Genomic DNA, 26721 nt, shown 5'->3' with positions numbered 1-26721 from the left:
TTATTTATTTCTTGTCCGCCTACATACCGGCTTGTTGTTATCTTTTAACTTTATATACCATTAAATATTCAATGGCGTTGGTTCTATCACTGTTGAAATAAACCAAATAATAATAATAATATCTATGGACGCTTCACACCACGTCAGTCTGGCCCCGTGCTAAGTACCTAAAAGACTTTTGTTACAGGTACCAGACAACGGAAATATATTTAATACTTTTATACTATATACATATATTTAAGATTTTTATTATATCATACACATATTTAATACACATCCAGACCCGGGAACATTGAAAACTTTTTGTTCCGTCGGCGGGATTCGAACCCGCGACCCCCGGCTTCAAATCAAATCAAATCAAATCAAATGTCTTTATTGCCAGAATGTTGTTGATATAAAGGGCTTGAGCTACCAACGCGCTCACCACTGAGCCACAGAGGTCGTAAAAAAAAATCATTTTTAATATGCATTAAAATAAGATGACAAAACAAACATAATATCATCACTCGTCGAAAATGTCTCGGTAAATAAAATTGTGGCCCAGACACGTTTTTAAATGGCTTTGACCCCCTACTCATTACCACCACAGCAACTAAGTAAGCCGAAAGCTGTAGCTTCGACAACAGCAACCAAAAACAATAACCATTAAATAATATTATGATCTCATGAGCTAAAATTGACTCAGATAATGAAATTAATTAGAAGAAGAAAACCTTACAGAGATGTTCTTCTTATATCTCAAGCAAAGCTGTGAATGTCCCAAACTTGCAATGACCAAGAACTACAAAACTTTAGGGGAGGCGCAACTGGATTTTATAACATGCTTAAACTAATAATAAATTTGTGAATTATGCCGCCAACGCCAACGCCAAAGTACGTCTGTCTGGAATTTGATGTACCAGATTGACTCCAATTATTGTAGTTGTGTTTAAAACTTTCTATGCTAGGGAGCATAGAAAGTTACATCAATGATTTGAGAACTAACGCTTAAGTTTTTTTTTGTAATCACAAATTACAAAATGAAAGTTCTGATTTCGCTCGATTACCTGTAGTAGTTGAGCACCTGCGCGAAGACCCCGGGATGCCTGTCGAAGAAGTACTCGTTGAGGACGGGGTCGTAGTTGGCCAGCGCCTCCGTCAGCCGCGAGAGCCGCGTCGCCGGGATCTTCTTCAGCGTCGCCTTGTACGTCTCGTGGCGGATCCCACCCACATTCAGAACCACGCGGTTCTCTGCGTCCATGTTTAGGAGATTCATTTCTGTGGAGATTATCATTAGCATTACTTAAAGCTGGCCAGTGATCATCACAATCTTTTCGATCACACAAACAACAAATGAAATGGTATAAAGTAGATTCTAAAAAAGAAAATTTATAACACTTTTCTAGAAATCGTCATCAGCTTATTTCATTTACTTTTACTTCTCTTTATCGAAACGATTGTTTGAAAATAAGTGGCTATTCATTAGCGTTATATCAGTTACAAACTCGCATAATGTCGCCATCAGAATTGAAATATTGTGTAAGGGGAATTTATGTACATCGAGTAGAATTAAGTACTTTTATTCACTCATCAACCTTATCGTCTTCATCATCCTTACCACTACTAGCATAATTTTTACTACCACCGCCACCATCCTACCATCACCATTATCACCATCATCATCAACTCACTCGCAAGTTATCTCCTCTCCGGCGACGTCACACTACGGAGACCGGCTCTGGCCGCGGCGCCACATAATCTCTATATAGTCGCCCTCTAGCGCGGAGAACTGGCCGAGAGAGGGCATCGCTGGGGGACGCAACACCCTGAAAAGAAGAGTTATGTTAGGACATGCTTTAGCACCCAAAAGTTCTAAATCACCTAGACAATCATAGTGCCCGCTTTCTTACTAGGATAGTTTTAACAAACTATATAATATAATTATTATACTACTACTTTTGTAGTATGCGAGTAAATCTTCAATTAAAGGGTGTGATTCAACTTAGACTTTTCTGTGTTACCTAATGCCTATGAAAACGTATCCCCCAAGCAAAAAAACAATTTGTATGTAGTATTTTTTGTTTTTGAGTGTAGTATTTTTTAAAATCTTTTTTATTTACTTAGATAATATACAGTGCTGATTGTCCAATCTTCGATATAAAGAGTAGTTAATTTACTAATATTTATAGAAAGGTTCGTTGGTTTTTTGGACCGTAATCAATGGATTGGTTTTGATAGAATTGGGCACAAAAATTATTACTTTTACTTCTCTTTATCAGAGAAAAATGTACGGCTCGCATTGATCTATTTGAAAGATACACCTGAATATGACTGCATTATATACAATACAAACCATATTATTATCAAAGTTATACCTATGACCTACTTTTATAAAAAGAGATTTATATACTAAAGGTAAGCAAACGCGAAACCTATCTACATTTTACGAGCGACCCAGCCCACGCCTATACATTCCGCCAAAAGATTACTTCAATGAGGTATTTTATCTAAACTGTAGAACAAAACATTCGACCTTTGTGGATAAATATATACCAAACGAGTCTAGACCGTAGATATAAGAAGAATAGATATGACGAATCCACATTTGTTCTAGGTATAAACGCCAAAGTACGTCTGTCTACATTATTCTGCCTCTTTACATATAAGCGACAAAGTAATAAATCAAGGGACACCCGAATAGAACGAAGTTATATTTTATTATGTTCGAAAAACCTGTATACATAATATTATACACTCAAAAAAATTATTAAAAAAATCGCCATCTATTGACGCCCAGGAATACTAACAACGCGTCGCTGTTTATTCCCAAAAAACGCCATCTAGTTGACGCAAAGGAATACTATAAATGCCATCTGCCCCTATCATGCAGGTGCATGCACTAAAAAAGTGTCGAGGTCAAATATCGTTCTGTCTAGCCTACTTTACGCCAAACGCGCGATAAGAACTTCGTTCTAATAGATACTTCGAAACTTGAAAACTACGAACTAGACACTACGAAAAAACGAGCGTAATTTGCGAGTTGTGAGTCGCAGAATTTCGGCTGGCAGAAATTTTTCTGCGTTCAGTTTCATACAAAAGTCCTGTTTGATTCACACAAGCGTATTTTTGTGAGTCATGATTTGTATGAAAAGATATTTACGCGACCGAAATTCTGCGACTCACAACTCACAAATTACGCTCGTTTGGCTTCACCCTAATAATATCTGATCGTTTATTTGGTCTATGGTCATACCCATGTCACATTGAGCAGAATCGAATATCTCGGCTCAAAAGCTGTGTAACGTATTAATCGCAAAACCCAAAATAAAGGGTTCCCCGATAAGAGGTTTTGGCTGTCGGAATGGGCGAGAAAAGGGGAAATAAAATGAAAATCCATTCCCAGTAAATACTGAAGCGCTAAAACGTTCGAAGCTTTATTGATTCGGTTAAAAATTTCCTGAATTTTATACCACTTTTGATAGTTCAAAGAAAGACATGTAGCTTCATAAAAATAAAAAAGCCTGCCTAGTCCATAGTAGGTTATAGGTACCCAATAGGCATAACAATATTTTTTTTCTTGTTGGTAAGTGAAGGACCATTCAAAAATAGGAATATCGGTGAAAAAAATGACTTAAAAACTCTCCAAAATATCCATACAAAATGTTACCTACCTGTGACGTCACGTTTAGGTAGTTTGTTCGATAGCTATGTTAAATATTGCGTTTATGAAAGTGGTTTCATATATTTTTTTAATAAATTGCATAACTTATCGAATGGTATACAAAAATTAAGGCATTTTTATTAAAAAAATCGACTTGACTATCCAACTTTGAAGGCAACAAAAAAATACATAGGTTATGAAGCTGAAATTTTGGAAATACTTATATTTTATCGCTATGTCTTTATTTTATTTAAAAAAAATCTGCTAATCTTTGACCTTGTCGTCATCCCTATTGTGTGCACAGTATGCAATAGAATTTCTTACTTTTTTATTCTTATATATAAAATTCTCGTGTCACAATGTTAGTTACCGTACTCCTCCGAAACGGCTGTATTGATTTTTACCAAATTTTATATGCATATTCAGTAGGTCTGAGAATCGGCTACTGGGTACTTTTTATATTGATAAGTGCATTTGTTGAATAAATAATAGTAAATTATTACAACTCGAGAGTCGAGACTGACCATTATTTGCGGGATAGCGATGGACGTTGCCATGGTGACATACTTAGTTAATCACTTCAATAAAATAATATGGGCGAAATAATTAATATAGCAAAACAACGTTTGCCGAGACAGCTAGTAACTTATACAATTTGGTGAGAGATACTGCCCACCTGACACATGGTCCATGTATAATTTTCTTGTTAGACAATCAGGCTGCATTATACTTTTTAACGTTGGAGTCCTCCTTTTCGATGGCGTCTACGTAAAAATTTGTAACCCAATTTTTTACTTTTTTTCCCAATTAAAGTGTTCATTACAAGGAACACAGTCATAAGTACAAGGAAAAGTCGCACCCCTGTAAAATTGTGTTTTTGGCATTACGACCTCTTCGCTGTTTTTAACCCGGTTAAAAATAACGAGACTAAGACCCAGTTTAATCAAGCAATGTTAAATAAATAACGGCTTGTTAAATCAGTTAACGGCCTGTTAGAGCTATCGAGCGTTCCACCATACGCTAATGTCATGTCAAATCGCCTAACACGGTGTTAAATTTTAATTCCTGCTGGGGAGGTCCGTTAAATTTTTAAAGACAATACCCAATATCAATAAAAGAACCTGTTTTGACTTTTGAGTGTTGCCGCCATGTTTCGCCACATCCTTACATATTATTTATTATTTTTCATGTTATGCATAATTATTTATTTTTATTTTGTCAAAAATTCAGCCCTCGGATTTTCTTTGACATTGCAAATATACTGACTTGTATCAAAATTACCAAGCCGAAATAAGTAAATAAAAGTTTGTATCATGATTCATGTTTTCAGCTTTGACGGATCATAATTATTAACCTGGTAAATTAAAAAGAACTATTGTAGTGTAACAAATGTATGCGATCAGTTATATTTTAATTTGGTCGCATTATCTACCAGTTGACGTATTATACGAATAAGGTGAAAATGACACATTGCAGCCAACACGTCGTATTAAACTTGTACATTGCCTTATAACAAGAACGAACGAATTGAATGTTATTCACTCGTTGTTCACTTAACGTTGCATTTACTAATCCGCTGTTAAATTTTTACTGTGGGACATAAGTATTTTAACAGTCTGTTTAATTTTTCAAGGTCCGTTAAGTAATGCCTTGTTAGGATTTAACAAACAGAGGTTGGTGAAATTGGGTCTAAATGAAATAGTCCTCATCTGCAGAGCAAAATCCGACAAACGTAAATTAATCCTGGAATTATATTAATTCTTGGCGGCGCAGCGTAATTTGTTTAACGTGGAACCTGGATGAGCTGCTAATGACCGTGAGCTGCAATTAGTATATTAGATTACACCTAGCTGTCTAGATTGCTAGGAATGCGTAGTTATGTAACATCAGAGAAGTTCATTCATATTAGATGGCGGACCTACGTTGTTTGGTCGAGTTATGTCAAACCCAACCGACAGAATCAACATTGAATGTTAAAAGCCGACCAAATGACGTTGGTCTGTCAACTGCCTAGGAATCAATTTCTTCGATGATAACTCAGAGGAATTGATCCATTTTTTATTAGGTGACAATCGAGCAAACGGGTCACTTGATAGAAAGCAACTACCGTCACCCATGGACACCCGCAGCATCAGAAGAGCTGCAGGTGCGTTGCCGGCCTTTTAAGAGGGAATTGGGTAATAGGGGAGGGTAATAGGGGAGGGATGGGAAGGGAAGGGAATAGGGGAGGGTAGGGAAGGGAATAGGGTAGGGGATTGGGCCTCCGGTAAACTCATTCACTCGGCGAAACACAGCGCAAGCGCTGTTTCACGCCGGTTTTCTGTGAGGCAGATTTCATTCATAGGCAGATGGCGGACCTACGTAGTTTACGGCCGTTCTCAATATTTGATCTATCTCTGGTTTTGCCCTACTAGAGATAGGAATAGCTCACAATTGACATAAAATATATGTCTCTAATGTCTAATGTGAGTTATTCCTATCTCTAGTAGGGCCAAACCAGAGATAGATCAAATATTGGGAACCGCCGTTAGTCGAGTTATGTCAAACCCAACCGACAGATCACATTAGCTATATCGACACTATGCAATTCCATCTTCAATTTTCGTCACCATCTTTTTATTCAACTTTCGTTTGGCATATTCAATAATGGAATGCGTCAAAATCCACCCGCGTTGGAAAGAAAAGTGTCACAGCGTCGCGGGCATGCCTCACGTGCGATATTTATATGCGCTATAACGCATGCCCTTGATGAACAAAAAAAGGCACAGTGTGGACAAAGCTATTGAATGTTAAAAGCCGACCAAATGACGTTGGTCTGTCAACTGCCTAGGAATAAATTTCTTCGATGATAACTCAGAGAAATTGATCCATTTTTTTATTAGATGGCAAACGAGCAAACGGGTCACTTGATGGAAAGTAACTACCGTCACCCATGGATACTAACATCAGAATAGTTGCAGGTACGTTGCCAGCTTTTTAAGAGGGAATACGGTCTCTTCTTTAAGGTTTGCAGGTTGTATTAGTCTGGAAATACTGCTGGCTAATGCATAACCAGCTAGCACATAATAATATAATAGTGTCTTTTAATAATAGTGTTTTTTTGTTGAGTTTTTTGGTCGAGTTGTAATGTCAATATTAGTCGTGATCTGTCATTTGTGCTTGACATAATTCGATCTTATTACGATCTCCCATCTGCCTAATCGGACGAAATCTTTTAGAAATTCTCTCAAGAGATAAGAATCATCAATCAATAGACCTATAATAATAATATTGAACAATATTTTATTTCACAATTTATTTCACAGTTCAATTTCAATCTTGAAAGGCGGGCACGTTGAAAATGAACCCTAGACGGTATTGCACCACTATTTGTCTATAATTTTCGTCATCTTCTTTCATTCAACTGTCGTTTCAATGATGCATTCAATAATTGAAAACGTCAAGGAACGCAACGCCAATATTGTCATTTTTATTTTTTGGATACGGTCAGAGGGCATGCGTCGCGGGCATGCCTCACGTTCGCCGTTGACTGCGCTATAACGCATGCCCTTGACGAACACAAAAAGGCACAGAGTGGACAAAGCTAATACGTGATATTGCTAAAATAAAATTGATCGTTTAGGGGCCCGCTTAAAATTAACAAGGATAGTTTTATTTTGCATGCAAATTACTAATGCAATAATAATATGTGTTGCAAAAGGCCAAAAGGTTAAGGAAAGATCGCCTAAAGTTACAGTTAATGTAAAATGGTCAGTCCCACATTGAAAGCACATTATAAGCCTGATAAGAAAAACTTTATCTTGGTCTTATTGAGTAAGCAGCCAAGTGGCTCATTTTTAATCCAGTAAATGTAATCTCCATAAATTTTTAATCTACCCTGAGTGTATAAATAGTGTATAATAAAATAATTTAATATTGAAAACGTGGGAAGAATATTGATAGGTTTATTAGAATCTCAACAGTCTTTTATGGACTTTGATTTTATGTGAATTTGCTATTATTATAGTCAGAATACTGGATTTAATATGTTTTAGAAATAATGTAGACTTATTAAGTGATTGAGAATATCTTTCATACAAGGCGTAGTTACCGCCGTATATGCCGTATCAATTATACGAGGCCCCCGGGCCCAATGCCCCAACGTGAGTAAAATTATTAATAACTCATTATTTTTTTTTTGTTAAAAAGGGCAACCATACCGTAGGGCCCCTAACATTTTTTATACGCACGCTACGCTTCTGCTTATACATGACATACATTTGACGGTATAAAACTATCCCATTGTGGCCCCTGTTGGATCGATTCATGTGAACACGAGGAGGGGGATTAAATGATTAAAGGCCTGTTTCATTACTTCCTGATAAGTGCCGGATATCCACAACTTTACTTGACAGATAGAGTATGGAGCATATGTTGTGGATAGCCTATCTAGCACCTTATCAGGAAGTGGTGAAGCAGGCCCTCTACCTAGACGTAATGCTATTGTAGACAGTTTCGCGTTCAAAGTAGCTATATCATATACTATCATGGTTATACAATATCATGACCCAAATTCGTCATAGAAGCCGCTACAAAGTGTATTTTAAACTTTTCCTCAGAATCTTGTTCGATAAGCTTCACGTTTCACCAAGTTTATACATTTACAATAAGTGCCATCAGAGCGGGGATGGTAGAAATAATGAAGTGGCGTCCTTGGCCCGGCAAATTGTGTGGATGACGGGATGTTTGTTCCCTGGATATGGCTGAGGATTATGGTGAAATAAGTGGTTATACCAGTTGATGAATGAGGAGGACAAATTTTAAAACTGCCGCAGTGAGTTATTAAATTCGCATAGTCTAGTTGGCCTAGGATCCCACCATAGAAGGACCTTCACCGAGCTGGTTAATGGATAAAAAGTATTTTATATTCAATTACGTATGTCAACGAATTTATTGCAAGTGGGTTGCCTAAAAAAATTTAGTCCAGAATAAAATAAAAAAACAACAAACAACAATAGTGACCCAACCGCAACGCGTTTGATAAATTTCGATTGCGTGAGATGTCATGCGAATCTGTCAATTCAATACAAATTTAGAAATGCATCTGCGTGTTGCTTTGCGGTCTGAATTGACCCATTGTTGTTTTTTGTCGGGTTGACTTTACGTGCGAATAACGCACATTTCTAACGAGCTAGAGCCAAAACTGTAACTAAACTAATCTCAGTCAAATATATCAAATACCAGGCATATCTAGAACAACTCAATCTTCGTCCAACCCCTTTCAAAGGTTTATGAATTTTGACGGCGGTGCGGGGAGGAGAGAGGGGAGGGGGAGAAACAGCTGTTTACTGCACGCTACCACCATCCTATATTTTACCAGTTATTTTGTGTTTAACTTGGTGTGTTATTTAGTTTAGCAAAAGTATAGTGAGGGGTAATGTAATAAGTTGTTTATGGAAATGTAGAATATATTATTATGCTATACAATTACTATAAATTATAGAGAGTAATATTTTTTAACGTTGTGACTTTGTAGAGGGTATTTGGATCTACTCAACAGATTCTAAAATTCTTTCAACAATGAAAAGGTTAATCTGTGATTGTCATAGGCTTTGAAAAGTTGGAAATTTTCAATAGCAATTGCTAGTACAGATTATTACTCTATTGTCAGGTTTTTCCAAGTTAAGTAGGTATTTTATGGTTCATTATTTATACCACGTTCATACATAGAAAATTAGTAATTACATTAAAACTGGATAACGGAAATTCAACTATATTTAAATTTATTATTTCCATACCAAATTCATTTTAAATAGTTCAGGAGCTTAAACATTACAACGAGACAGACAAACACACTTCTTCATACAAGGATTTAACAATATTATACGACATTTCTATAATCGATACCATTCTCCAGAGTAGATAAATTCGTTCACGTCAGCAATTTAATCGAAGTTTCTTTTCCTTTTTTACGTATTTCGTCGGGAAAAAGTTGGTGTATTCCCGTATCGCCGAGAAATATCTCCCAATTTAAGTCTAACTTATGCCGCGCCCAGAGACAATATCCCGTTGTTACCCTACCTTAGGGTGGGAGCATACTGTACACATTTTTGTGTCCATCTACATAAATTACTACACCCGTTGTTACCCCACATTAGAGTGGAAGTAAACTGTACACATTTTTGTGTCCATCTACATAAATTACTTTACAAATTAAGGGGGAGGGGTTGGTCATTAAAAATATAATTGAAACTAACGTTATTCAAAACTGCGTGACATCGGAGTTAGATTATGTTAGGTTATCTTAATTTTGTGTGACTGGTGCGTGGCCCCTTTATACATTTTTTAACAAAAAAGTCTGCATTCCGGGGCTGCTGGTAGAAATTAAACGCGTTTTCAAGATCGGGGGAAATAACTTCTTTTCTCCTTTTCTCGGTTTAGATTTAGTCTCACGAATTATCGCATTAGGGCTCGTGTCCTGAGTAATTTTAACATATTTTATCCACGCCAAAAAAGTACACAATGCATCTAAAGAAGTTTCTATACAAAAAAGTAATGAGAAGGCAACAACGATGATTTATGGTTGAAACAGTCTCGATCATGGCAGCTTTTAAACATGAATTATGATCGATTCATCTGTGTAATAAGTTACAAAAGATAGGTAACAAACTTATAACAACCTAGGCAACAACGGAGCGTCACCATTAACCATCACCATAATTTTTATACTCTGTGCTACAATTTATATGCAGAAATGGAATGAAAAAAAAGGTTAAGTATATCGTTTTGTATCGCATCAGTGTGCACCTTTGTATTAGCTCCGTGGTGTGCACACACCTTTACCCAACACCTCTGTTACCGCGCCGAAATTGGTGGCGTAAATCTCTCGTGTAACTTGTTTTATGTAGCTGCACATTCTATTATCTACCTTCCTTTACAGCCGTGGCGCAAAACCCCATCGGAATTCTTTGTGGTTAATTTCCATCCATCCATCTACATTTTTCAACCACATTCCATCCATCCATTTATATTTTTATGTATAGGTAAATGCATGGAAATTGATTGTCTGATAGCTTTAATAGCAACTTAGAACACTAAAGGCCTTTTTAACACTTCCTTATAAGTTCCAAATAGGCTATCCACAACTTATTTACTCCATACTCTATCTGTCAGATTAGTTATTGATAGCCTATCAGGCACTTATCAGGAAGTGGTGAAACAGGCCCCTAATAACAAAGCCGCTAGAATAGACTTTATTCTATGTAAATGGCGACAGATTGACAAAGAAAATCTGTCAGTTTGTCCCATTTCTACTGATCATGCTGTAGACTGACCAGTTTAAGCGCGACCCTCGTAGCACACTTTTAGTATGCTACGAAGGTTGCGATTAAACTGGTTAGCTTATTATAAGCCTTCAGTAGGTCGATTCTGTTAAATAATCTCACAATAACAAAGTTCAGATATAGTTAGGTGCTGTATTTTACACTGTTTTCTTTAAAGAAAAATATTGATATTTATAAAACTTTTAAACGTAATGGTTGGAGCAGAGGGGGCTACTGGATATAGTAAATGATGCGACCAAAATCCAACATGTATATGTCATATCAACATGTTGAAAGAAACGTTGTCAAACGTCAAACAAAACTTTTTGTTTACTGTCTATGCTGGTGCTGTCTCGTGAAAATATTGCAGTAATTACATCCTATTTTCAAGTTACGAGCGAATTGAAGTGATGAATTATACCCACTCTCACTTATACCATCTAATAACGAAAAAAACATAATCAAAATTGGCTTATGTACAACACTATGTACTATCAGAGAAGTTGATTCCTATGCAAATCGGGGACCTAAGTAGTTTGGTTGCGTTACGCCAAACCCAGCTGACAGATCACAATTAACATTGAATTGACACATTCGACCAAATAACGTTGGTCTGTCAATTGCATAGGAATCAACTTCCTCGATGGTACCTATATAATAATAATATCTATGGACGCTGCACACCACGTCAGTCTGGCCCCGTCCTAAGTACCTGCAGGGATTGTGTTACGGGTACCAGACAATGGAAATATATTTAATACTTTTATATTATACCTAATATTATATTTAAGATTTTAATTATATCATATTTAAAACACAATATCCAAGACCCAGGAACATTGAAAACTTTTTGTTCCGTCGACGGGATTCAAACCCGCGACCCCCGGCTAGCGCTACCAACGCGCCACCAACTAAGCCACAGAGGTCATCATATTTAAAACATGTATATTTATAATTCATAATAAGTAAGAAAGAGGGACTATACTTTACTCTATGTTTTCTTTAGAAGCTTGAAACTTAGTTATTAACTTTTTTAAACATAAACTTAAACAATACGATGTATCTCCTAACTCCTTACAATGTCTAGCCATAATATATCTAGGATATAAATAGAGCTAAGAAAGAAACAGCAGACCTTAAATGATGCTGCGTCACTATCTTAAAATATAAAAAAAGTTTGAATCGGGCTAAAACGTCCCTGTTATCTCTTTTAAAATATAAACATACTGAGCTAGATTTCTACACAATGTCTAGCTATAAACCTAGGCGAGCTATTCAAGCTGCCATCATACAAAATCCTGTACAAGACGGCTGTAGGAAATATCAAGTATCAAGACGCGTTCCCGATCTAAAGTGCCGTTTCTCTGAACGCCGGTGGAATAAACGTGGAATATCCTTGAACACGACGTATCAGATGTAGACGTCGCATTATTTTGTATGACATAAATCTCATTGAAACAAACTTGAAATAGAATATGTTTCTCCATTAAAATATTTAACGTAAATACCGACCTTAAAATAGTAATATAGGTAAGGTTTTTTTCTTTTCTATAATAATTATAACGTCTTGTTATACCTCACCATTACCATTATTTTAAACGATTACAATCTGCAGACGCACGTATAAACTAACAGTTACAAAGTAGTAACGGCTTTGGCAGAATAATTACGACCATATGGCCGATTGGTCCTGGATTAAGGTGACGCCTTGATAATTTGGCTGTAGCGATATCGTTTTTCTCAGCAATGACTAAAGTTAAGAAATTAAAGTTCATTGCAAGTATTCATCATGTCTTTGTCTTTGAATTACCCATAGCATAACACGATTAGTCAACTTTTATAACTCAGAATAATCAATCAAAAACATACCCACAGCTTAACGTATAACCTCCTCGTTTTTGGAAGTCGGTTAAAAAGACCTCTGTAAAAAAAGGGATTCTAATTTTGCCAACAGAGGAGAGGGATTTAAGCTTCCAAAATTTGTACATAGATTGGTTCAAGCATACACTTTAATTTGCCCATAGCTTATAAAAAATATATTATTTTATGGTTTTAAAAATTACGCGATGAATACCATTTTGTCGCTTAAGCCCTTTCTATTTCTTGCTGTTCTCATAGAAAACAAGCAATCTAAAACATATTCAACACGGTTTTTTACTTTAACGCGGCGTCACCTAAATGAAAGTCATAGGTAAAATTAAAAAATGATACAACATTTTTTTAGTGTAATGCTTTGAATATGTATAATTGTAATAGCTTGTAGATACAGTGATATTACTTAAGATTTTGTATGTGTTCCTTATATTATAAAGTTCGCTATATGAAAGTGTAAGTGAAAGAGTTACTTCTTTTTCTACATGAGCAAATTCATGACGTTAAGGCATTTATCGGAAATAAATCAAAAGTAACTCGTTCAGTGTTACTACTTATACAATGAACTCTGTACAAGCATAGACGCCTCCGTGGTCCAGTGGTCTAGAGCGCGGCTCTTGACTCGGAGGACTTGGGTTTGATTCCCGCGTTGGAAACATGTTATTTCCAAGTTTGTTTGGGACAATGCAGGCTGATCACCTGATTGTCTGACAAGTAAGATGATGCATGCGTCGGATGGGCATGGAAAAAGTCGCTGCGCCTGATCTCTAGCCAGTCGTGTCGGTGTCGGTTCTATTCCTTTACTCTCATAACCCAGTGCGTCCCACTGGGTTATGACAGTAAAGGAATAGAGAGTGCTCTTGTGTAGGTACTGCGCACACAAGAGCACTCTCTATAAAATTACTCCTGCGTACCAGTTCAATGCGTTGTGCAATGAAACCGGCCACTATCACCAAAACCGGCGTGGGGGTATTATATCTCTACAAGCAACACATATTGTATTAATACTAACGTATTACCGCTTTGTTTGGTATACAAATAGAATTCTGCGACATCCCTATGATAGTACATCGACGCCCGCAGATGTCAGACTACTGAAGCGTGCAACTCAGAGTATCTTGACCCATTTCCCTGTAAACTGTCTTTTCTCGCTTATTGAGATAACGTGTTGTATGCAGCTGTGTCGTATTTTATAACATTTTTCTCACTCTATTTGAATATATAGAAAAATACTTTGGCCGTATTATTAAAATGGGACCTACAATACTTTGAAGCATGTAGTTTTAGATAGGGTAAAAGTATGAACCTTTGAAGCCTGCTAAGATTGGCCATAGAAAATAAATATTATAAATGCGAAAGTGTGTCTGTCTGTCTGTCTGTTACCTCTTCAGGCCACAACGGCTGAACTGATTTCTCTGAAATTTGGCATGGAGATACTCTGAGTCCCGGGAAAGTACATAGGATTTTGTTCCAAAAAAATGTACGGTTCCCACGCGATAAACGAGTTTTGGCGCAACGGTGTTGCGGGCGTCATCTAGTAGAAAATATTTATGTGTACAGTTATGTGACGGTACCCACAATTAGAGCCATAATCCTGCATCGCGCTATCGGAGTTTCTGAGGACGGAACAACGTCTGAAATGACGTCAGCGGGCTTTGGTCTAACTGAGCATGCTATCTCGCTCGTTCGGAATATCTTTTGAGGCGTCTCTAAATCTCCACTGTGACATATATTTTATAGAGGAGATCTGTTATTTTGTCTCTAAATCTGTCAGTAATCTTTTACATTTCTACTGTAGTAACCCTCATTTGTAGCTAAAACAATGTAACCTTCGATAAAATCTTTAGCTGAGCCAACAAATAGTTTGCGTTAGAGCCCAATAATTGGCTCGTATTGGCTAATGTCGACGGTTCGACGTTTGGCTCCGCAATTCCGAAGTGGTAATTATTCACAAGTACCCCCTTATACCCTAGCGCTCGGGGGGGACCAATAAAAAGAAATCACCCTCGATTCTGCTCGTGTAATTTCGGCCTTTCGTATCTTCGGAGTTTGGGTAACAGGTAATGTACATTAATGTATATTATGTTACGCTCAAAGACGGAAAACGCTCAATGACCTGAAAAATTGCTCACAAGTCACAACGCGTTGTGGTCACAGTGAAAAAAACAGTAATAATAGTAGTACAGATAGTATGGAACTGTAGATATTTTATAAATAATTATGATAAACACGTTATGCAGTGATTAAGTAAAAAAAAATGTAGTAGGTACGCGTAGTAATTCAAATAATATAATCTTCCATACTTGTAGAGGATTAATCAATCAAGAAAAACGAATGATAGTACATCAGCCACGACACGAATTTCGCTTTTTGTGATCTTTTTGTGATTGCGAACGCGTCGTGGCCGTTTTCACTAGAGTTTATTAAATTAGTTTATTTAATTTTACTATACTGCCAAGACACACATCCTTGTGGAGAGGTAAAATAATTAGTACTACTACTACTTCTCACACCAACTGCCGGGATGTTATAAAAATAACAGCTATAAAGTGTGTCCTCGAAATTTACCCCATCACTAGAACGAACGTGAACTGACCGCCTCCGCCCGTCGTGTGCTTTGCGTAAGGGGCGAGGGCAGAGGCAGACATCGACAGGCAGACGCGGTCTTTATTGCTTCGAGGATAAAAAGCCCGCCCCGCCCCGTCGTGTGCAAAGTGTGTTTTTGTATTATAGCGACTGAGCCACTCGTTCGCGCGGACGCATTTAATCAAGTTTTATATTACATTTTATAAATGTCACTTTACCGACTGAGATTATAAATCAGATATTATTGTATAGTCGGAATTCTATACTAATATGATTAAATAACTGAAGTTCAACTATTATAGCGAACACAATACAAACATTCTCTTACATTCTCCCAATCGCATTCCTGGAATGGTTGTGTCATCGATGTACCATATTCGGCGATGTCACATTTTTTGAAAAACTAGCGTAAAGAGGTAACAGACAGACAGACAGAAAGACATACTTTCGTATAAGTATATAATATTAATATAGAAATATGGATTTAAGATTTTTAGTTTTGATGTGTTCAACAAACTGCGTTGCATGGCATATTACGTCTATCAAAATGAGGTTTTGATCCACGGATTTCTTAAATTATTTTTATCTACAACGCTTTGATGGTGCTTTTAACCAATATTTTTTAATGTTCTCACCGAAAAAAATTAAATGTATCTACAGAAATACCAGAAAATTTTACAGATACTGTTCAAAACTATAAAAAACGTGATTTCAATGCGCTGTACGTGGCTTTACTACAGTTTACATTGCTAAATATCTTAAGGATCAGTCCGGTTTTGCGGCTAGTTCAATCTAAACAAACGTATAATATAATTTCTTAAGTATAGACACGTGACGTCCTTGGCTTATAGATATGTTATGTCAATGGCAGCAGTCACAACATATTGAGCGTTGCGTCTTAACCTTGGTTTGTTTGTTTTTTAATGGCTGTCATGGTTACGGCTGTATATGTTTTTACAGTTTTGATAGTCTGTAGACAGTAGTATTAAGTGGTAGTAACAAGGTGTAAAACAATATCGGTCTTACCACAAAAGTTTTAATCATCTATTGAACAGTTGTTTTGAGACCATCATGTACTGTTTTTTTTCTAATCTACTGTTCAACAGGTGTTTAAATCTTTTGTAGTAAGACCGTAACACATTTACTATGTGCTAAGCTAGTGCTCAGTGAATAAATAAGTATTTAAGCTGCGTTCCAGAGTTTAAAAAAAATGAAAGAGGCTTTGAGAAAAATATTTTTTTGAAGAAAATGTGCAGATAATATTTTTATCAAAATCACTTCTCCAGAATTTTTGCCCTAAACTGTATTAAAAATATTAAGTTATAAAATAATTTATTACAACCTAATAAAATATAAACTACTTCCAAAACCATTTAAACGGAATCTGACGCCACTATAGTACCTTTAATTATATCATAATTTAAAGAAAATTGCGGTAAGACTTTAAAATAATTAATCAATTTAATGAATTTAATTAACTTCATCAGCTAAGTCCCGTAAACTCAGTATTAAAACACAAAAGGTTTTTAATAGAGGCTTTGGACACAATGGTATAAAAATTAAATTTTAAGGCTTTAAATTAAAAAGTCCTTTCCGTCGTAATCAAGGATACTTTGTAAGAGATTATTATGAAATTTTTGTTTTTAACTTTTTTCGTTTTTTTTATTCGAAGAGTAAATTCGCTATATGTCCGTATCGAGTTAGACTAGATTTTCGGTAATTTTATTTATTTTGTGAATTAGGAACAAACTGTTGCCGCTATAAAATTTAATAGTTCTTATAAAAATCCCATACAAAACGAACTCTTTTTCCAGTCCGATTCGCGCTTGGGCGTTTTGGTCATATACGGAATTTAATGCCACTTTAGATAAAATAATAATATTTTAGATATTGTGTTGTTGTTACTCGATAAATTGGGCAACCAGTCAATCGATTGGCTGAGCAACCGCTTTTCTGAATGGAAGTATTAGAATTTAGCCCGACCAAACTTTTGTGTTCGAAAACGTAACACATCACATTACTAATAGTTTAAATAAAAAAAAAAACAATTTGCACTCGAGAAGTGCCAGGAAAAGTTAAAACGAAACTGTAGAGCAGGCACACATTTTGGTGGTGCAAAGTACTACTTAGTTGATTTTAAGACTTCAATATTAAGGAAAACCTTAACACAGGTCAAAACAAAATAAGCAGCTTCTTAAGATCGTTAATTTGGGCCGCTCTTAGGAATCCATTACTTCAGTCGAAACTTTCTCTTTGTACTCGATACAAGTTTTGTACTTCCAATTCAACTGAGTTTAGGCTTAGGGTGAAGCCAAACGAGCGTATATGAGTTGTGGGTCGCAGAATTTCGGCTGGCAGAAATTCTGCTGCTTTCAGTTCATACAAAAGTCCTGTTTGATTCACACGAGCGTTTGTGAGTCATGATTTGTATGAAAAGATATTTACGCGACCGAAATTCTGCGACTCACAAGTCACAACTCACATACGCTCGTTTGGCTTCATCCTTAATGTATCAAAAGCGTGACGGATATGTCTATCTCACTCATACATTTTTTCTCTTTCTACGTAATGTTTTTTAAAACTTTTGCACTCCAGCAGCCCTAGCATGGCCACAGTAGAAATGCAAAGGTACAGAAACACTGCGGAGATAAACTAAAGGTACCGTTCCGACTAACCGCGACCGACAAAAATTTAATTAAAATGCCAGTTTATGACATAGACTAAAGTTAGCATTTTATTTGAATTTTTGTCGGTCGGGGTTAGCCGCGGTAAAGATCGGAACGGTACCTTCAGTAATTTATCCTCGCAGTGTTTCTATACTTTCGTATTTCTACTGTGGCCATGGCTAGGGCTGCTGGAGTATTGGCAGAAGTGAAAAGAATATAATATTAAATGTTTACGGTGCGCTAAAAAAAAAGTTTTGTTATTAATTCCTCTCCTGTGCCGCGCCGGCGGCCTAGACCAATCTGAAATTCATACGACGCGACGGTAGAAGAAATCTTACGAATTTAGGATTAGATCACGTGTTATTTGCTCATTCTAAATAAAATATGCACAAAACCGCTGAAGAAGTTTCCCCTTCCATAAATACTGAACCTAATATTTTTTTAGTACATTAGAAGTATTAGAATGTAAGTACATCTGATTCTCATAAAACTTCACAAAGCTGTTCGTACGGAATCAATAGTATTTCCATTCCAAACGCTCGGAGTTTGGAGTTGGATGTTTGGAGTTGATTGTTTGGAGTTGGAACACTGAATCCGTTTTATCTGGTGAAGTTCGATTGTGTGAAGTTTCAAACCTCTGATAACGTATGCATAATCTATTACTTTTGTATGAGGATTTTATATAACGCCTATTCGTTTGAATATTATAAAAAAGACCAAAAAAATCACGTTTGTTGTATGGGAGCCCCCTTAAATATTAATGTTATTTTTCAATATTTGTTGTTATAGCGGCAACAGATATACACAATCAGTGAAAATTTTAGAAGTTTAGCTATAGATTTTCTTGAGATACAGCCTGGAGACAGACAGACGGACAGACAGACGTCGAAGTATTAGCGTCCCGTTTTTACCATTTGAATACGGAACCCGAAAAAGTAACATTTATCCTTCCCTGTTATTTATATCGATCCAGTAGCTCGTGTGATTAGTTCGTTTACATCAAACCTCTTCAGCTAATATAATAATAATAATAATATCTGTAGACGCTTCACACCACGCCAGTCTGGACCCGTACTAACAACCTGAAGGACTTGTGTTACGGTTACCAGACAACGGAAATATAATATACATATATTTAAGATTTTTATATGATACACATATTTAATATACATCCATGACCCAGGAACTTAGAAAACTTTTTGTTCCCTCGGCGGCATTAGAACCCGCGACCCCCCGCTTGAGCTACCAACTGAGCCACAGAGGTCGTCAATAGCAGTAAGAGAGTGTGCCTAGCGATACACAATAATAGAAGTGAGAAAAGCGTTATTTCCGCTATCCAGCAGAAACAGACCAGACGCGGTATAAATCATTGCCGTGATAAACCCGCCGTATCATACAACACTGGGATGAAAATATCTCACAATTTTAATTCAACGTTAATGCAATTCCGTTCCTTACTCGATATAGAGTGAATCTATAAGGAATCACTAGCTGTAAAATATCTTATCTTATATCTATAAACGAGCAATTCTTGTATATATTATAATAGTATATAATTGGAATCTCGGAATCGGCTCCAACGATTTTCATGAGTATATAGGGGGTTTCGGGGGCGATAAATTGATCTAGCTAGGAATCATTTTCAGAAAATGTCATTTTATTCGTGTTTTATCGAATACCAAGCAAAGCTCGGTAAAACAGCTAGTAATAACTAATAAGTGAAACGACTGATTTTAAAAATTTTAGCCGCTTGAGCTTAAACATTACATCAATTCGCATATTTAGGTAGCTGTTTTAATATTATGTACTTAACCGAGATTTCAACAAACTATATTGAAGCCATTCATTTTACAGAATTGGCATTCTAATAAATAAAAATAACAATAATAAATTTATTCATAGGCAGGTGGCCAACGTTATTTGGTCTTTTTATGTCAAAACAAAGATAATATTTTAATATTGTTTCTGAAATATCTGCTGAGCTGGACAAAACCCGACCGAATAAGGTATTCATCTAAGTATGAACAAATTATTTCTCTGATAGTGCATAACGTTTTAATAATATAGAAACTTTCAAGAGCACTTTGATTTCTAGGCTTGTAATAAAATTGAGATATTTAGAAAAAGTTTCGCAAATAAAATATCCAAAAGGACACTTTTATAAAAACCTAAAAAGTCCGTTACAAGAGAAACCCAAAATTTATTGGTCCCGAATAAATAACGCACATATTGCTCAATGTTTACAAAAAACCCGCCGATCTGTTCCCAAACACTATAACAAGCAATATCGCCGAAAATCCAAAGGGTTCACTATTTTTTCCACAACAAACGCAAAAATATAACCTACTCCAACGTATTAGAGTTTCTTCTGCCTAAGCAGCGGATTTTTTAGGTTATTTTGCCCGTGCCAAATAAGAAATCCACCTTATTTATGACGAAATAGAGTCGCTATTCCGTCCGCACCTGGAAACATCCCAATGTATGTACCTTTTTTTTCTCATTCAATTCCGTAACTAGAAGTTGATTTATCAATTGGTCGGTAAGTGAGTTATGTTGGAGGTACCGTCCTATCTGATCACAAAAACTTTCGTACGAAATTACAGAAAATCCACCGCTTACATAAAAAATTGCCCATATTATACGTAGAGGTCAGGATTGGACTGATCGCAGACCGATCTGACCGGACTCGTACACACACGGGAATACACAAAAAGAGGTCGATCGGCCTTCTCCCCTATAGCAGTAGGTCAAAAGAATATAAATAAATAAATAAATAAAAATAAAAATAATTTATTATCAGACAAAAAAGTCCATGTTTGAAAATGTTTTGTTACAATCTAATTATATTAATAACAATCTATTTAGAATAACAATTATAATGCAGCTCATTTTGCTTCCCTGACATATAGCTCAGTGAGTCTGCGAAGCAGTGCAGAGTCAATTCTCTCCGCTATCATCTTCAGGACAATTTTCCGGCTATGGTGAAAAAAAAAAACTTTATGAAAATGTCCTTAATAAAATTTTGGATTTTATTTTCGAGTTTGTCGCATTTGATCGAGACCAACACAACAGACCTGCACAAGGACAGTGTCGTGGCTGCATGGATGCAAAATTTTGCTAGCAGTTAAACTAGGTCTTTATATCCGTTATGGATGATTCATACAGCATTTTTCAGAGCGAAGTAACCACTCCTCAAATACTGTAGTGCCTGGGTCAAGATTTTGAAATGTTCGTATGATTGCCCAGGCGCATACGGCATTCTCGCATCATAGTCGGCCTAGTCCAGAGAGAAGAACTAGTCAATACGTCTGGGACCAACTATGTGCGGGTTTCCTCACGATGTTTTCCTTCACCGTACGAGCGTCCGTATTATATGTACTTGAGATCAGGAAATGTCTCATAGGTACACGTCTCCACCCGGGTTCGAACCTTCACCCTCTACGCCACACTAGGCCACAGACGCTCTGCTAGTTAGCAGTTGTTAGCACTCACAATAAAAGCAATGATAGTTTTCACTTTAGCCACATACCAAGATAAGTAACATTGTCTAAACACACTTGGCCGAAAATATGCGGCTGAAGTTCGGCATGTTTACGCCTGCAATGTATTTACTACTGATGACACACCATGCCGAAATTACGCCGCGTTATATTGTATGCGTAGCGCATTGCAAGCGTAATCATGCCGAACTTCGGTCGCGTATTTTCGGCCTAGTGTGTTTGTCTAAAGGATCTGCTTACAAGAAGGTAATGTAAATCTACGATTGCTTATAATAAATAAATAAAATAAAATAAACTTTATTCTGCCACCTTTAAATGCTACACGTAAACATTACACAACATATATTATATAAACAATCGAAAAAAAAATATTTGACGTAACAGCTAAAACATTCACTAAAGATTAATGAAGATAAACACTGAAAAAACAATGATAAATAATCATGATTGACTTTCCATTTAGTTGTAAATTAGTAATTACCAAAACATTCGGTACAACACATACAAACTTAAACTAATACAAGTTTGGAACGGATTAAGCTCCGCTGAAAGTTTAATAAGCTCCCGTCCCGCTAAGCTTATGTCATTAATAAGCCTAGGCACGTGGACTTTGGTGAGCTTTTGTAATAGATGCTCGAAGTTATAAGTTTTCCGCCCAAATTAGCGGTAGAGAACCTAGGTCATAATATAATTAATATACAGTAGAGTAACTCAGCCCTTTGGAATACAACTCGCACAACATAAGGATAAGTTTTGTTTCTTAAAACCGTCTTAGAAACCATCGAATCTTGTATAGGGGAGAGAGACTCTCGTCTCGTCCACAGAGGAAATTCGTGGCACCAACCCCAACCATATCATTCAATTTATGAGCAGCGTTGGGTTGGAGATGATACTCTAGTGCGAAGGAGTCACAATAGATCATCATACCACGTTCTCACAGAAAACCGGCGTGAAACAGCGCTTGCGCTGTGTTTCACCGAGTGAGTGAGTTTACCGGAGGCCCAATCCCCTATCCTATTCCCTTCCCTTCCCTACCCTCCCCTATTACCCTATTCCCTCTTAAAAGGCCGGCAACGCACCTGCAGCTCCTCTGATGCTGCGAGTGTCCATGGGCGACGGAAGGTGCTTTCCATCAGGTGACCCTTTTGCTCGTTTGCCCCCTTATTTCATAAAAAAAAATGTTTTTATTACTTCATTATTTTGATCCAAAATCTCAATGTGATTTTGAGGCGAATCTCAAGATATATCTTACCTTAGGGGAAAGGAGGGTTAAAAAAGTCTTACGCAATTTATGGACGGCCCCTCATTTTACATTACAGCAAGATTACACAGCAGTTCCGTAGTAATGGCTGTTTAGGGCGTCTCCAGACGGCGAAGCGGTGATAAGTAATTGTAATATCGCCAGATAAGAGCAGATGCTTCCACTAAGATAAGGCTATAATGGATATTTTATACTTTTATAAAAAGAAATCTAGAATTTATACTGAATAACGGATATTATTTAACGTGTTTAAATTTGTAAAATTAACCTTAATTTATAAAAAAAAATATTGTAAATGAAGAAAAATGCCTACGTTATGCTGTCACTTTGCTGAATTATTATATACTGTAGTCAGAGTAGACAGAATGATAGAGTTTGCCGACTTAGAACTGATGTTGAAATTTTTAAATTTGACGTATTATGACGAAAATCGTCGCTAGGGTTGTTAACTTGTTACCTAAAAATTTAAAACTATGACATATTCGCTGGACGTGTTCCTCTTTGGTCGTATTGTTGTTTGTGTTTTGGCACATGCGATTAAAATTGTCAGACTCCAATTTTGAAATCTTTATTTTAAATATTGAAAAATAAATTATATCAGCCAGCGCGAGGCACATTCCGTTCATAATCCTAGTGAAACCCGACGAATTTGACAGATATTGAAACCTGTCCGTTTCTTTGCAGTCGAACTACTGGTAGTTATGTCTATTGTGCTGTAGTTTTGACGTTACTGACCAATGATAATAAATAAGTTGCTCAGAGAGACACTTTGAAACTAAAACAGTTAACTAAACCGGTTTCTAATAATCAATTTAGTTAACTGCAAGTTAGGACTTAGTTAATATTGAACTCAATTTGAGTTAAATACGTCTCTTTAACTGAAATAGTTATAATAATGTTACTTAGATAGTTATTATTTTTAGTTATGATTATTTAGGATACCCCTACAGAAGCAAAGTTTTAAAGCCTTCGAATCTTGTACAAGACCATGTGGGCGCCCCGGCTGTTTTCAAATTTTATATCACAAATGTCCTCAAAATTATACCAATTAGATTCTTTGTTATAAACCGATAGCGAAATTTTATAATGAGTTTATTTTTAAAATAATCTCTCGAAGATCCTATTTTATCAGAAGATTTCCATGTATTAGACCTTCGCAGAAGTGTTCGAGTTTTAATTTAATTTCGTTAATTATTATCAAAGCCTAGCCTAGCCACGAAACAAGTCACAAAAATATATTAAATACCATTTTTAAATATTGTAACTCGTTTCATGGTTTAGATTTAATAAATAATTTGCACTCTACTTATGTAGTTTTTTTTAAATAGAGTCTAAAAGTTATTTTTAGACTATGCTGACTTGAATTACAGCATTTCATTCATCATATTGTAATAGCATTCTCAGTACTTATAGAATTGAAGTCGTTGGTATTCATTATTAATACTAATATTATGATCACGTTTCCTAATAATATAGATAAATTTATCTTTAAGCAGTTGATATAGTAACCTAACCTCTCTAAAAGCTCTCAACATCACATTGTTTTCGTCAGATGAGTATTAATATTCCTGACAATTTTTATCCTGTATTACATTTTCCTTACATTATAATATTCTTAACGGAAAGAGCATAATAAGATTCTAGTATAATATCGGGTGATAATACTTAAAAAGGGCTCTGAAATGCAAAGACATTTATTTTCCTTATATTAGTGGGCTTTTCAGATGATGCCTGGCTTTAAGATTGATAATACGTCTATTTACTGTTAATATTACGCTATGCTACTATTATTAGATACTGTAGAAAAATACTATCTACTACTATCAATAAGCTTATGGTTTAGTTTGTTTAAACTCGCTAATACCTGAACTACTGGACTGATTTATATGTAACTAGATGACACGCGCAACGGACGATTATCGCACGGGAACAGTGCATTTTTCGGGATAAAAGTATCCTATGTCCTTTTCAGGGACTCAAAGTAGAAAGAATACCAAATTTCAGCAAAATCGGTTCAGCGGTTTGGTTCAGAAGAGCTGCAGGTGCGTTGCCGGCCTTTTAAGAGGGAATAGGGTAATAGGGGAGGGTAGGGAAGGGAAAAGGGTAGGGGATTGGGCCTCCGGTAAACTCACTCACTCAGCGAAACGCAGCGCAAGCGCTGTTTCACGCCGGTTTTCTGTGAGCCCGTGGTATTTCTCTGGTCGAGCCGGCCCATTCGTGCCAAAGCGTGGCTCTTCCACGTCCCGATTACACCTTATCCTTATGTACCAAGTACCAATTTTATGAAAGAAATGGTTCTGATTCTAATTCTAAAGTAGTGGGACAAAGAGTGGGACAAAAAGTGGGACAAAAAGTGGGATTGATAGAGTTCTTAAAGTAGAAACTTTTCGTAAAAAGTTTCTTCTTTAAAAACTCTATCAATGTAAACCAGTAAATTTTACACTTCAAGTTTTGCAGTGCTCTTGTTAGTTCCAAATAAAAGACATTGGACGATCAACCACCTGATGATCCCAGTCGAGCACCTCTTAATATCAGATAAACGATTTGGGCGACTGCCAAAATCACTCCGAGCAAAATGAGACACTTTTCCTAATAGTGATTAGTTTCATAGTCATTCAAGATTAAGGAAAAGACTGAGTAAATTCGACTATAATAGAAAGATTTACGAATACTTAATCTATTTTTAAGGTTAAGCACTTCTTAATTTTCATAATGTCCATAGCAGAATCCGAAATGTACTGTATTCCCTTTTGTCTAGACTCTAGGGTAAGGTGGAGTAATAAAAAGTTATCCATACTAATTTTAACAAATGCGAAAGTGTGTCTGTCCGTTACTTTTGCATACTCTTATCAATAAAACCAATTTTGCTGAAATTTGATATGGTCTAAGTCCCCAGGAAAGGACATAGGATACATTTAATCCCGGAAAATGTGCGGTTCGCACTGTAAATGAATTTTCGGCCAACTCCGTTGCGAGCGTTATAATAATTATAGTTAGATATAATATAAACGCAAGACATTATAATAATTAATAAGGCATCTAATAAAATTTATTCAACATGAAAATGGCGCGCAAACGTGCGGCAAATTAGTCTGGCGAGTGGCCAGGATTTTATGGACTTTTATGTGATGTCGCTGTATTTATGGCCATTATTGTATTAGTAGTGGCCGTAATATAAAAATATTATCATTATTTTTATATTATGGTCAATGGTGTTTTGTTACTTATGTTACAGTGTAGTGAATTAAGTTTTAACAACCTTAGCTATTATTATCTATATAATCTTATATATAAAAATGGATTTGCAAATGTGTTAGTCGCGCTAAAACTCGAAAATGGCTGAACGGATTGGGCTGATTTTAGTCTTAAAATATTCGTAGAAGTCCAGGGAAGGTTTTAAAGTGACACGAAGTTAACCGGGACAGCTTGTATTATGAAATGAAATGAAATGAAATAGTTTATTAAATCAAGTTACATAAGACTCATTTGTTAGTAAAGGCTTATAAATTATGTTAGTAAAATTATCTTTATAAGTTTAAATAAATAATAATACCTATTTTGAGTACATTGTGCATCACCTCTGCTCCATACCGTTTTACCATTATATAAAAATGGATTTTCAATTGTGTTAGTAACGCTAAAACTCGAAAACGGGTGAACGGATTGGGCTGATTTTAGTCTTAAAATATTCGTAGAGGTCCAGGGAAGGTTTCAAAGTGACACGAAGTTCGCCGGGATAGCTAGTAATTATTAATAATAATTATAGTACGCTTTTTGTTTTCAGAAGAAATCTATTTTTTTATTAAAGCCTTTGTCTGCGTTGTGCTATTTTCTTGGGATGGGCAAGACCTGATCAAGAATTCGTCAGACGGAAGGAGAGTAGACCACCAGGGCG

At 36.1% G+C, this 26721-nt stretch overlaps 1 protein-coding gene across 4 annotated transcripts in view; it reads right to left on the bottom strand.

Annotated features, from left to right (window-relative positions):
• Positions 1 to 26721, bottom strand: part of LOC121735436 (potassium voltage-gated channel protein Shaw) — a 91419-nt gene that overhangs the window by 28100 nt on the left and 36598 nt on the right. For all 4 annotated transcript variants that reach the window (XR_006036852.1, XR_006036851.1, XM_042126271.1 and 1 more), the window contains exons 2-3: positions 1671 to 1805; positions 1047 to 1257 (exon numbers count right to left, since the gene is read on the bottom strand). Coding sequence is in view for 2 of the 4 variants with exons in the window: in XM_042126271.1 (XP_041982205.1) it covers positions 1047 to 1255 (209 nt within the window). In the remaining 2 variants the exon portion in view is untranslated. The remainder of the gene's footprint in view (positions 1 to 1046; positions 1258 to 1670; positions 1806 to 26721) is intronic.

Source organism: Aricia agestis, chromosome 17 (assembly GCF_905147365.1).
Source record: "Aricia agestis chromosome 17, ilAriAges1.1, whole genome shotgun sequence".
Lineage (NCBI taxonomy): Eukaryota > Metazoa > Arthropoda > Insecta > Lepidoptera > Lycaenidae > Aricia > Aricia agestis.
The sequence above is the reverse complement of the archived record's forward strand: the minus strand, read 5'-3'. Positions and strand labels throughout refer to the sequence as shown.